The following is a 13,439-nucleotide window of genomic DNA, read 5'->3' on the forward strand; positions in this document are numbered from 1 at the left end:
GTTTTTTTTTATTTTTTTTTTTTTTTATCATGTAGCGAGCCGAGGGCTCGCTACATGATAGCCGCTGCTCAGCGGCATCCCCCCAGCCCCGCCGATCGCCTCCGGCGATAGGCGATCAGGAAATCCCGTTCAAAGAACGGGATTTCCTGGAGGGCTTCCCCCGTCGCCATGGCGACGGGGCGGGATGACGTCACCGACGTCAGCGACGTCGGGACGTCATTGGGAGACCCGATCCACCCCTCGGCGCTGCCTGGCACTGATTGGCCAGGCAGCGCTCGGGGTCTGGGGGGGGGGGGGCCGCGCGCCGCACCGGATAGCGGCGATCGGGCGCGCGGCGGCGGCGATCGGGGTGCTGGCGCAGCTAGCAAAGTGCTAGCTGCGTCCAGCAAAAAAAAAATTAAGTAAATCGGCCCAGCAGGGCCTGAGCGGCACCCTCCGGCGGCTTACCCCGTGTCACATACGGGGTTACCGCCAAGGAGGTTAAGGGGTAGAAAGCCCTAGGTCCTCAAGTGGTTAAGGGGACGAGCAGATTCTCAAATACAGCATTAGAGACAGAGATTGCCAAACCCTGGTCCTTACTCCGCCTATTACATTCAAAACTAGCTGATTTGCCCATGCGCCTGAAACAAAATGTAATATTTCGGGATACAATGATAACCTGGAAGAGCATGCGTAAACTATTAAAGCTCCCTTACCACGTATCAAAATACATGCCCATTTGGGGAAACCCCCTTTATCCAGCCAGCATTTCTCAAAAGCAATTTTTAGACTGGGATCAAAAAGGGGTATCAAAACTAGGAAATCTATTAAATTTAGGTACCGGAAAATGGTTTACGTTCAATGAGCTCAGAGCCAAATATGGTATAAATAAAAGCGATTTTCTCCCATATATGCAAATCAAATCCCTGGTCCGATCTCATATAACAAACATAGAGAGCATAGCCCTTCCAGACGCTTTCGACAACTTAATTAATCCGGGGGGTCCTGTACGCTCCTTAACTGAATTGAATATGGTTCTAAGTAGAAAGGACGAGAGCAGGGACATTAAAAACACCTACAAGGCATGGAGAAAAGATTTAGATGAGGAATCTATTGAGGAGCATATTATTCAGGGGTTCAACACGTTCAGAGGCTATATAAAAAATGAAACACATAGAACATCACAGCTAATGTTTCTGCATAGAGCAAAATATGCCTTCAATATTAAATACCGTAACCCTCCTAGCTACTATGTTCCCGCGTGCCCAAAGTGCAACTTCCCAAATGCAGGACTGATCCATTGTATATGGGAGTGTTTTGCTGTAGATCATTTCTGGACCAGAGTTATTTCATATGCAAATGCTATCTGCGATAAGATCATAATTAAGGAAGTGAAACTATGTCTATTTAATTATCACAGTGGTGAAGGGGAAAAGAGCAACTCCAAACCATCTGCTTTATATCACATTATTCTTGCAGCAGCTAGAAGAGTTATCTTCCAAGTCTGGATAACCCCACAACACCCTTCCACATCACTACTAAAAAAGGAACCAGCACAAATTTTCCTGATCGAAAAACTACACACGTTGCAAGCAGTGGATAAACGGACTAAAAGCTTTTTTAAGACCTGGAAAAGATATATCTTGAGAACTTTTACACAATCGGAAATCAATCTGCTTATGGGTTCATTCATCTGGACCAAATGGTATCTATTGGAACAGATAGGAGGAACTTTGGGAAACCTGGAATATAAGTCAGGAGAACCTAATAGCACCCCTTTGATGCCAACATAAAGAACTACTCAAGCTCGCAAATTCACATTGGTCTCTTTTTTGTTCCCTTAACTCTGGAAAATGGCGAAATAGTCACGGACAGGCCCGGCATATGGTTTTGGTGTTTTTCTTTGTGTAGATCTCTTTCTTGGCATATGAACGCTATAAAAATGCAGCAGCCTAAAGGAAAAACTCACACTGAGAGAGCAAGGGATAGGGGGGGGGGGGGCTCTCCTTTTTGGGTTGGGGGTTGGGATGGGGAAGGATGCGGAAGAGGTTGTTTTCTCTGCGTGTTCCTATAACTGCAAATGGCCATACAGTAGTTGACTCTATGTAATCTAAAAAGTGTTTATACTGATTCCCTGTGTGGAACTATTATCTCTTTCAAGAACCAATTGCTGTAATCGTTTGTGGAAATACTGAAAATATTTGAAATAAAATATGTTTGAAAAAAAAAAAAAAAAAAAAGTTTGCGCGAACTGAACCTTCCGCGGAAGTTCGCGAACTGGGTTCGTGAACCAAAAATTGGAGGTTTGCGACATCTCTACTCAGCAACTTACTTGTTCTCCATCCCGGATAATGTGGGTTTGCCTTCTTCAGGAGTGCGAGGACCTGGTCTTTGACAGAATGACTGAAGTGTCTCACTATGTTGAGAATCCCTCTCATCTTATCTTGCTTTGTTGGTTCCACCCTCAGTTGATCGTATTGCTCATCGTTTATAATCTTCATCTCTAGCATTTTGTCCAGCACCCACGCCACATTCTCAATCTTGTCAATGAGCTCACAGCGGTTCTGATCCAGATAATGGTTTTTGTTCTCTGTATTTTGGAGTCAGAGAGAAGGAAGAGATAGAATTATAAAAATGTACTTCCACATTAATTTAGGGTATATTAATACCTCACAACTTTTTAAAGAGGGACATTTAAACCACACCCCGTCACACCCCTAATCATACCCCCAGAACACCCCTAGTCACGTATACCACAAACATTTCATAAGAAAAATATGTTGATTTATAATTAAAACACACGGTTACCGTATATACTCGCATACAAGCTGAATTTTTGACCCCAAAAAAGTGTGTCAAAAGTTGGGGGGGTCAGCTTGTATGCGAGTCATGTGGTGGTGGTCCGCGGCCCCCCCTCCCCCCCGCGGCCGCCGCTGCTGCTGCTTTTACCTTAGCCGGCGCCGCTTCTTCTATTCCCCTCCTCTCCAGCTCCGTAATTCACAGCAGCGCTCTTCACTGCGGCTGCAGTAGGGAGAGAGAGGTTCCCATAGTAACTGCCGCTACAGGAAGTCGAGCTCTCTACTGCTTCCTGACTCATCACAGCAGGCACTATACTACCTATACTGGGCACTAGCTATACTGGGCACTACCTACCTATACTGGACACTATACTAGCTATACTAGGGCACTTTACTAGCTATACTGGGCACTATACTAGCTATACTGGGGCACTATACAAGCTATACTGGGCACTAGCTATAATGGGCACTGTACTAGCTATACTGGGCACTACCTACCTATACTGGACACTATACTAGCTATACTGGGGCACTTTACTAGCTATACTGGGCACTATACTAGCTATACTGGGGCACTATACTAGCTATACTGGGGCACTATACTAGCTATACTGGGCACTATACTAGCTATACTGGGGCACTTTACTAGTAGAGATGTAGCGAATGGTTCGCTGGCGAACGGTTCCAGGCGAACATTGGGAGTTCGCGTTCACTTGCGCCAGGCGAACCTTTGCGGAAGTTCGATTTGCCCCATAATGCACTATGAGGGTCAACTTTGACCCTCTGCATCACAGTCAGAAGGCACATTGTAGCCATTCAGGGTACAGTAAGCCCTGGAGCCCCCCCCCCCCCCCCCCCTTATATAAGGCAGGGTCCGGCGGCCTTTACACTCACTCGTGTGCCTGCTATTAGACAGACTAGGGCGAGCTGCTGCAGACTTGTTCTTCTAGGGACAGATTAGTTAGATTCTTGGCTGCTTAGTTTGCTCCTGGCTGATTGTTATTGCTTTTATAGCACCCTAGCTCTTTTCAGAGCTCATCCTGTACTTTATTTTTTTACTGTGTGTCAAACTGACACTTTTGTTGCATGCACAGCCTTGCTAATTGATAGTGTGTGTGCCACTGCCAGCAGCCCAGCACATTCAGTGACTGACTACCTGTGTGTGTGACAGGGAGCTGCACATTGTACTACCCAGTACTGCATATACCCAGTACCTGTTGTGTTTACTTAACCCACCTCATCACTGCATATACCTAGCTTTGTATTGAGTGAACCCAGCTCACTGCATCATACTACTACCTGTTGTGTTTACTTAACCCACCTCATCACTGCACATAACTACCTGTAGTGTTAAGTGAACCCAGCTCACTGCATATACCTACTACCTGTTATGTTTACTTAACCCACCTCATCACTGCACATAACTACCTGTTGTGTTGAGTGAACCCAGTTCACTGCATATACCTATTACCTGTTGTGTTTACTTAACCCACCTCATCACTGCACATAACTACCTGTTGTGTTGAGTAAACCCAGCTCACTGCATATACCTACTACCTGTTGTGTTGAGTGAACCCACCTCATCACTGCACATAACTACCTGTTGTGTTGAGTAAACCCAGCTCACTGCATATACCTACTACCTGTTGTGTTGAGTGAACCCACCTCATCACTGCACATAACTACCTGTTGTGTTGAGTGAACCCAGCTCACTGCATATACCTACTACCTGTTGTGTTGAGTAAACCCAGATCACTGCATATACCTACTACCTGTTGTGTTTACTTAACCCACCTCATCACTGCACATAACTACCTGTTGTGTTAAGTGAACCCAGCTCACTGCATATACCTACTACCTGTTGTGTTTACTTAACCCACCTCATCACTGCACATAACTACCTGTTGTGTTAAGTAAACCCAGCTCACTGCATATACCTACTACATGTTGTGTTGAGTGAACCCAGCTGCCCTCCATAACGGATTCCCGTTAAAGGATTTAAAGTCGATTCATTACAATTAGGGCCGCAAAAGGTCCTCCTGAGTCCTGTATTGTTATTTTTGGTCACTACCTCGGGGCAGGCGTGCATGCCTGCCTGCCTCCCTCCTTGCCTGGATGTGTGGTCGTAGCCATTGATCAGGCTCCAACTCCGGAACGCAATACAACCATGTAAACTTTCAAACAATTTAAAAATACAACCATCTATCATTTTCAAACAATTTAAAAAAAGGGCAAAAAAACTTGCCCTCCGTAAAACATTCTTGGCAAATGCTTCCGACTTGGTTTGTCTTCCGCTGGGTCAAGGGTCCATCTGACCACAGATGCCTGGTCTGCAAAGCACGGTCAGGGCAGCTACCGCATGGGTCTCAGCAGGCTCCCACTTCGGGCCGGAATCCAACCTTTATTCCCCGCGGTGACAATGGCAGACTTGCCCTCCATAACGGATTGCCGTTAAAAGGATTTAAAGTTGATTCATTACAATTAGGGCCTCAAAGTCCTGTATTGCATGCCTGCCTGCTGCCCTCCTTGGATGTGCAGTGGTAGCCGTTGCTCAGGCTCCACACCGGATTCCATCCCTCATTCCCCGGCCATTACCCGGGGTCACTCACAAATGGCAGACTTGCCCGCCTCCATATGATTCTCGTGAAAGGAATGTGGTGTCATCTTTGCCCGTCATAACCGATTCCCGTTAAAGGATTTAAAGTTGATTCATGACAATTAGGGACGCAAAAGGTCCTCCTGAGTCCTGTATTGTTATTTTTGGTCACTACCTCAGGGCGGGCGTGCATGCCTGCTTGCCTGCTGCCCTCCTTGCCTGGATGTGCAGTGGTAGCCATTGCTCAGGCTCCACACCGGATTCAAACCCCTCATTCCCCGGCCATTACCCAGGGTCACAAATGGCAGACTTGCCCGCCTCCATATGATTCTCGTGAAAGGAATGTGGTGTCATCTTTGCCCGCCATAACTGGTTCTCGATAAAGGATTTAAAGTACATTCATTTCAAATACACAGCAGGGCCTCGAAAGTCCTCCTCCTGTATTGTTATTTTTGGTCACTACCTCGGGGCAGGCGGGCGTGCATGCCTGCCTGCTGCCCTCCTTGGATGTGTAGTGGTAGCCGTTGCTCAGGCTCCACACCGGATTCAAACCCCTCATTCCCCGGCCATTACCCGGGGTCACAATGGCAGACTTGCCCGCCTCCACAGGATTCTCATTGTAGCGGTACTGAACAAGTACACAGCAAGTAGAAAATGTAATTTAAAAACAAAACGTAAGCTTTTTAACAATGCCATGGAAAGTTGAGAAGGAAGTCACACATTACCTGACATCACTGAGTGAGGAAGAGCAATCTCGCCATGTTGCGCAGTAGTCCAGCATGGCCGTCACTACACAAACAGCTGTTTGCGGTGTGTTACACAGTGAGTTTGGTGTGTCAGTGTGAAGCAGTACTCTAATTACACTCCCTGATTGATGTATACACATGCAAGATGTTTGAAAGCACGTTAGGCCTGCAATTTAGCATTCAATGTGATTTCTGCCCTTAAAACGCTGCTTTGCATCACATCCAGATTTTTCCCCGGGACTTTTGGCATGTATCCCACTCCGCCATGCCCCCCTCCAACACAACTGTTTTGCACTCAGACCTGGGGAGTTCGCCCACAAAGTCCATGGATAAATGGGTCCATGGTTCCTCAGGCACTGGCAATGACTGAAGGGTGCCCACAGGAGCCTGTCGGGATGGCTTATTCCTAGCACAGACTGCACAGTCTCTGACAAACTCCCTACAATTTAGGACCAGTGATGGCCACCATACACATCTAGACAGTAGATCCTGTGTTCTGGCCACCCCAGGATGCCCTGCATTTTTATGTGCATGGAACAACTGTAAAATTTGCAGACGGAACTGAAGTGGCACAAATAGAACTCCATCAGGTTTTCCCTCGGGAATGTCCTGTTGATAGTGCCTCAAAGTAAGCGACCAATCCTCCCATGTCTCGGTGGCTGCCACGACAACTTTGTCGGGCAGTATGTTCTCAGGAGTTGGTGGCTGTACTGTCTCGGGCTCAAAACATCTAGGCAGGGCATCTGCCTTGACGTTTTTACTCCCTGGCTTATATGTAATGATAAAACTGAATCTTGAAGAATAACGACCAGCGAGCCTGTCGAAGACTAAGCCTCTTGGCCCCTTCAATATATTCCAAATTTTTGTGGTCAGTATAGACCGTAATCATATGTTTTGCCCCCTCGAGCCAATGACGCCATTCTTCAAACGCGAGTTTAATGGCTAACCGCTCTCGGTTACCGATATCGTAATTTCTCTCGGCGGGAGAGAATTTACGTGAGAAGAAGGCACATGGATGCAATCTGCCCTGAGACCCTGAGTGTTGAGACAGTACAGCCCCAACCCCAATCTCTGATGCATCCACCTCCACTATAAAGGGACAAGTGACATCCACATGCCGCAAAATAGGGGCGGAGCAAAACAATTTCTTCAGAGATGAGAAAGCAGAATGTGCTTCAGGTGACCAATTATAAGCGTCAGCCTCTCTATTGGTGAGGTTAGTGAGAGGTGACACCACAGAAGAAAATCACTTGATAAATTTTCTGTAATAATTGGCGAAGCCAAGAAATCTTTGGAGTGCCTTCAGCCCCATGGGCTGTGGCCACTCCAAAATGGCAGCTACTTTTTTGGGGTCCATGGAGAGTCCTGAGGTTGAAATGATATACCCCAAGAAAGGAACTTCTGACACCTCAAAAAAACATTTCTCAAGTTTTGCATATGAAGAATTCTGTCTCAATTTTTTCAGGACAAACTTCACATGCTCCCTGTGTTTCGCTAGATTAGGGGAGAAAATCAGTATGTCATCCAGATATACCAAGACAAATCGCCCCAGAGCCTTTCGGAAAATCTTGTTGACCAACTCCTGGAAGACGGCAGGAGCGTTACACAACCTGAAGGGCATAACAAGGTACTCGTAGTGCCCGTCGGGTGTGTTAAACACCGTCTTCCATTCGTCACCCTCCCTAATGCGTACCAGGTTGTATGCCCCTCTTAGATCAAGTTTAGAGAAGATACACGCATTAGTAACTTGGGAGAACAAGTCATCAATTAACGGGAGAGGGTAACGATTTTTTATGGTAATTTTATTCAATTCTCGATAATCTATGCAGGGGCGGAGTCCACCGTCCTTTTTCTGAACAAAAAAGAACCCTGCTCCGGCCGGAGACTTAGGACGGATAAAACCTTTGGCGAGGTTTTCTTTAATGTAATCCTGCATAGCGAGTTTTTCAGGAGCGGACAGGTTATACAAATGACCTCTAGGGGGCATACAACTAGGCCTTAACTCAATGGGGCAGTCAAAACTTCTGTGCGGGGGAAGTTTGTTCGCTGACTTAGGACAAAACACATCAGCAAAGTCTGCATATTGTGCAGGCAACCCTTCCACCTTAATCCTGGTGGTGCAAACAGCAACTTTCTCCATACAATGATGATGGCAAAAGGAGGACCAGCTTAGCAACTGGCCGGAGCTCCAATCTATCTGAGGAGAATGCTTTTGCAGCTACGGCATTCCAAGGATTACAGTGGAAGTGGCCATTTTAAGCACAAAAAAACTGTATTTGTTCCCTATGCTATATGTATATGTTCCCCCACATGACATAACAAACCCGGAGTTTGAGACAGGGGCTGACTCCCTTGAAGTGGAGAGTCATCCACTGCTGTGAGAATGATCTGTCTCTCTAAGGGGAGCAGGGGAATCCCCAATTCCTTAACAAAATCATAATCAATGAAATTGGCGGCTGAACCCGAGTCTATAAATGCCTGGGTAGACCAGACTTGATCTTCCCAGGAAATGGAACAAGGGAGTAGTAACCGATTATCAATTAGAGGTAACACTGGCTCGCCTAGGGTAGTACCTCTGGCTACTCCTAGGCGGCAGAGTTTTCCGCCTTCTTAGGACAGTTCTGTACTATATGCCCTTTTCTGCGCAATATAGACAGAGCCCCTCCGTCCGTCTCTGATTTTTCTCGACCTCTGACAATTTAGAATGTCCGATCTGCATCGGCTCATCCCGAGGAGGAGAAGGTTTAGGAGAGGTGACGGGAACAGACCTCACAGAGTGCCTACCACGAGTTTGCCTTTGATAACGAATGTGGCGATCTATTTTTACTGCAAGTGAGATCGCATCATCAACAGTCTTGGGTTCAGGATGAGTTAACATTACATCTGCAATGGGGTCAGATAACCCTGTTTAAAAACAGTCCAATAAGGCAAACTGTCCCCATCTAGCTGATACCGCCCACCGTCTAAACTCTGCGGCATAGGTCTCAGCAGTGTTATGTCTCTGCCTGAGATTTTTAAGTTTCCTCTCAGCAGTGACTGCGATATCTGGATCATCGTATATGATAGCCATTGATTTTAATAACTCCTGGACTGATGTCAGTGCCTCATGACCACTAGGAAGACTGTAAGCCCATGTCTGTGAATCCCCTGATAAAAGTGTTTTAATGAAGGTCACCTTCTGATTCTCGGTTCCTGATGAAATAGGTCTCATCTCAAAGTAAGATAGACAGAGATTTCTGAAATTCTGAAAATCAGATTTGTGTCCTGAAAACTTTTCGTCTGCATGGAATTCCAGAGAATGTGGTGTCAGACAGGGGAGTTCAGTTCGTATCGAAGTTCTGGCGGGCATTTTGTCATCATGTGGGGATGGATCTCTCATTTTCTTCTGGGTACCACCCACAGACTAATGGGCAGACTGAAATAATGAATCAGTCTTTGGAGCAGTTCCTTCGATGTTATGTGGCAGGTACTCAGCTTGCTCTGTATGTGCCAAGAGCAAGCCTTCCCGACTGGCTCCTGCAGGTACCTTGCAGCCTTTACCCATACCTGAGGAGCCATGGACTCATTTATCCATGGACTTTGTGGGAGAACTTCCCAGATCTGAGGGGAAGACTGTCATTTGGGTAGTGGTAGACAGGTTTAGTAAAATGGCCCATTTTGTCCCATTGGAAGGTCTTCCGTCTGCTCCAGAATTGGCAGACCTGTTTGTCCACCACATTTTTCGTCTGCATGGAATTCCAGAGAATGTGGTGTCAGACAGGGGAGTTCAGTTCGTATCAAAGTTCTGGCGGGCATTTTGTCATCATGTGTGGATGGATCTTTCATTTTCTTCAGGGTACCACCCACAGACTAATGGGCAGACTGAAAGAATTAATCAGTCTTTGGAGCAGTTCCTTCGATGTTATGTGGCAGATACTCAGCATGAATGGGCAAAATTTCTCCCATTTGCGGAATTTGCGCACAATAACCTCAAAAGTGCATTCTCGGGGTTCTCTCCATTTCAGGTGGTTACGGGGAGATCACCTAAGTTTTCTCCATTGCCGGTGGTGGCGTCCCCATTCCCTGCTCTGGAGGACTGGCAGGAATCTCTGAAAAGAATCTGGACGGTAGTAAGAATTAATTTGGAGAGAGCTTTTGAACTTCAAAAGAAGCAGGCAGACAAAAGACGTTCGGTGGAATTGAGCTTTGCACCAGGTGATATGGTGTGGATCTCTACCCGACATATTGCTTTAAAACAGACTTCTGCAAAGCTGGGGCCCAGATTTATAGGCCCATACCTAGTGTCTGAAAAGATAAATGATGTAACTTATAAAGTGACTGAGTATAAGATTGAGACGATTCTATATTCTCGTTGGGTACGAAATTCAGTGCAGTACCTTGTGCATTGGAAGGCGTATGGGCCGGAGGAGAAATCGTGGGTACCAGGCCATAGTCTTCATGCTGAGGTGTTAAGACCAAAATTCCATGAGTTACATCCTGAGAAACCGTGTAAAACGTGTCCAGAGTCCACGCCTCAAGGAGGAAGTACTGTAACGAGAGGCGGGGATACGGCGGTCACAGAGAGCAGCGTGACTGCTGCCGCCACCATCCGCACCGCTCCGCCGTGCCAGGCAACAGGACCTTTATGCGAATAGAAGGGGAGTCAGCTGATCAGCCGGTCAGCTGACTCCAGCAGTGCTCCTGATTGGCTGAGTGACTGGGGCGGCGCTGTGGGGCGCTCTCATTATATATAGGACCTGCCTGTCAGTAGCTCCTCGTCTGCTGTTGCAAATGCTACGTGTTAGCACTCAGACCTTAGCCAGATCCCAAAGTGTGCTAGAACCAGCAGGAGCTGGGGATCCACACTTAGTCAGATTCTGTTGATAGCTAAAGTACTAATTGAATTGTAATATTTGTTATGACCTTCTGCTAGCCTTGACTACTCTTCTGCTTACTGATTCTGTGCTTTTGCCTATCTGATCCTGTTGCTGATGCAGCCTGAACACTACTCTGATTTAAGCCTTCTGTCTTTGTACCGTATCTGTCCGTATGTTGCAGAATCTGATTGTCTGACTCTCCTGCCCTCACCAGTGAGCCTAGTCCCTGGTGAGGGATTCTCTGTACAGCTTAATCACCTGCTCCTCAGGTGACCACCAGTAGCTGCAGTACAGTCTTAATCACCTGCTCCTCAGGTGACCAGTAGCTGCAGTACAGTCTTAATCACCTGCTCCTCAGGTGACTAGTAACTACGGTACTGTCCTCATCACCTGCTCCTCAGATGATTAGGAGCTGCAGTACAGTCTTGATCTCCTGCCCCTCAGGTAATCACCTGCTGCAGTACAGTCTGAATCACCCGCTCCACGGGTGATCAGTATACGTTGTCGCACTGTGCACCACATGCTCCTCGGGTGAACTGATTACTAGTTCATCTGCATCTATAGCTTGCTGGAGTGCTGATCCCTGTGTTCTATAGAGATATCTCCCTCTACCAGCTTCTCTGGGGGAGTTGGTATCTCTATCTGTATTACTGCTGCACCAAACACCTATCTTTACATCTGGTTGTCCTGTGTCTCGCTATACTCGCATTATTGGTGATCCTGCAGATCACCACATAATCAGGTATAGTATCTGTATTATTGGTGATACTGCAGATCACCAATAATCAGAAAATCTGTTCTTGCTGACACCAATCGTTACAATACTAGACCTCGAATCTGCCTGACGATTCTGTGCCTCTGCCGACTGACCCGTTGCTGACTTTGCCTGTACGACCTCTCTTCCAGTGATAGTCCCTACAGCCAAGGGATATCACATAGGAGTACTCCTGTATATTGTGCACCTAATCACCTGTGATCACACTCTAATTAAAGTACTGATATTGTGCTAGTTAGTTGTTTCGGGTGATTTGCCATCAGTAAAATACTGTTTTATATATCTGCATTAGTGGTGATACTGCAGATCACCACATAATCAGATATCAGTTCTCTCGCTGACACACTTTGTCACAGTGATCTTCTGGTTTTGTTTAACATAAGGATTGCCATGCAAAGATCTTGGATCTGCTAGTCTGGGTCTAGTCACGACCACGATCTGCATTATCAATCCTTACACTGTGGCCATCTTGTGGCCAAACAGTAAAACTACATGCACATACATTTTTAATACAAAAAGACACAATAAAATTCATTTAAAATTAACTGCGTACCCCCCACACCCAAAAAATACCCACATAAAATAAAAAAGAAAAAAAAATACAATTTAAAAAAACAAAAACAAAACATAAATAGTTACCTAAGGGTCTGAACTTTTTAATATGCATGTGAAGAGGGTATACAACTAATATTTTTTTAAATTATAAGCTTGTATATAATGATGGACGTAAAACGAAAGCAATGCACCTTTATTTCCAAATAAAATATTGGCGTCATACATTGTGATAGGGACATAGTTTAAATGGTGTAATAACCAGGACAAATGGGCAAATAAAATATGTGCATTTTAATTATGGTAACATGTATTATTTTAAAGCTATAATGGGTGAAAACTGAGAAATAATGCATTTTTTTCCATTTTTTCCTTAATATTCCTGTTAAAATGCATTTACAAAAAAAAAATCTTAGCAAAATGTGTAACCCCCCCAAAGAAGGCTGAAGTGGTTAAACAATTATTGCACACTTTCTGCAAATCCGATAAACTTAATATCACTTCTCAAATATCACTGTGTGTCTCCTATTTGATATATTTAACTGACTTTTTTTTATCATAACAACCAACGATTTATACAGGAAAATCATGATAATTAACAAGGTTGCCCAAACTTTTGCATTCCACTGTATGTCGTGTGTTCATAGCTTGAATTTATGCAAGTAATACACCAGCAGATGGAATATATCTAGTGATTGATTATCTATCAGGGTCTGCTTTATTCATAAAAATATTCCAGCAAATGACATTGTATTATATCACATACAGTCACTCCAACATTACTATGATTGTCACAACTTACCCAGTAATACCATCTTCTAAATATAGATCCACAGGGGTCGTCGGTCACTGCAGGACACAAAATCCCAGAGATTACTATGCTGCCTAATACCTATGCTCATTTTATAAATAGACTTGGTCAATGGCATGCTAATAATTCCAGCTTGCATGCGAGTTTAATTAAAGTTGTTTGCATCTTGGTAATGAGCATTCCATACCAGATCTGATAACACCCCTGAGACATCCCTGGTTATATGTTATTGTTTATGCTGCTATTACCTTTAAAAACATAAAAAAATATAGAGGTAAACATTAAACAGTTCTTACAGATATATGTTTCACCCTGTGTAGCTTTCA

At 45.2% G+C, this 13,439-nt stretch overlaps 1 protein-coding gene across 1 annotated transcript in view; it reads right to left on the reverse strand.

Moving 5' to 3' along the window:
• LOC137543604 (probable serine/threonine-protein kinase DDB_G0283337) overlaps positions 1-13,154 on the reverse strand; it is a 157,463-nt gene extending 144,309 nt beyond the window's left edge. Inside the window, exons 1-2 of the mRNA XM_068264709.1 lie at positions 13,105-13,154; positions 2,312-2,569 (exon numbers count right to left, since the gene is read on the reverse strand). Coding sequence (XP_068120810.1) covers positions 2,312-2,569; positions 13,105-13,117 — 271 coding nt within the window. The 5' untranslated portion in view covers positions 13,118-13,154. The remainder of the gene's footprint in view (positions 1-2,311; positions 2,570-13,104) is intronic.
• Between the last annotated feature and the right edge of the window lie 285 nt (positions 13,155-13,439).

Source organism: Hyperolius riggenbachi, unplaced genomic scaffold (assembly GCF_040937935.1).
Source record: "Hyperolius riggenbachi isolate aHypRig1 unplaced genomic scaffold, aHypRig1.pri scaffold_116, whole genome shotgun sequence".
Classification (NCBI taxonomy): Eukaryota; Metazoa; Chordata; class Amphibia; order Anura; family Hyperoliidae; genus Hyperolius; species Hyperolius riggenbachi.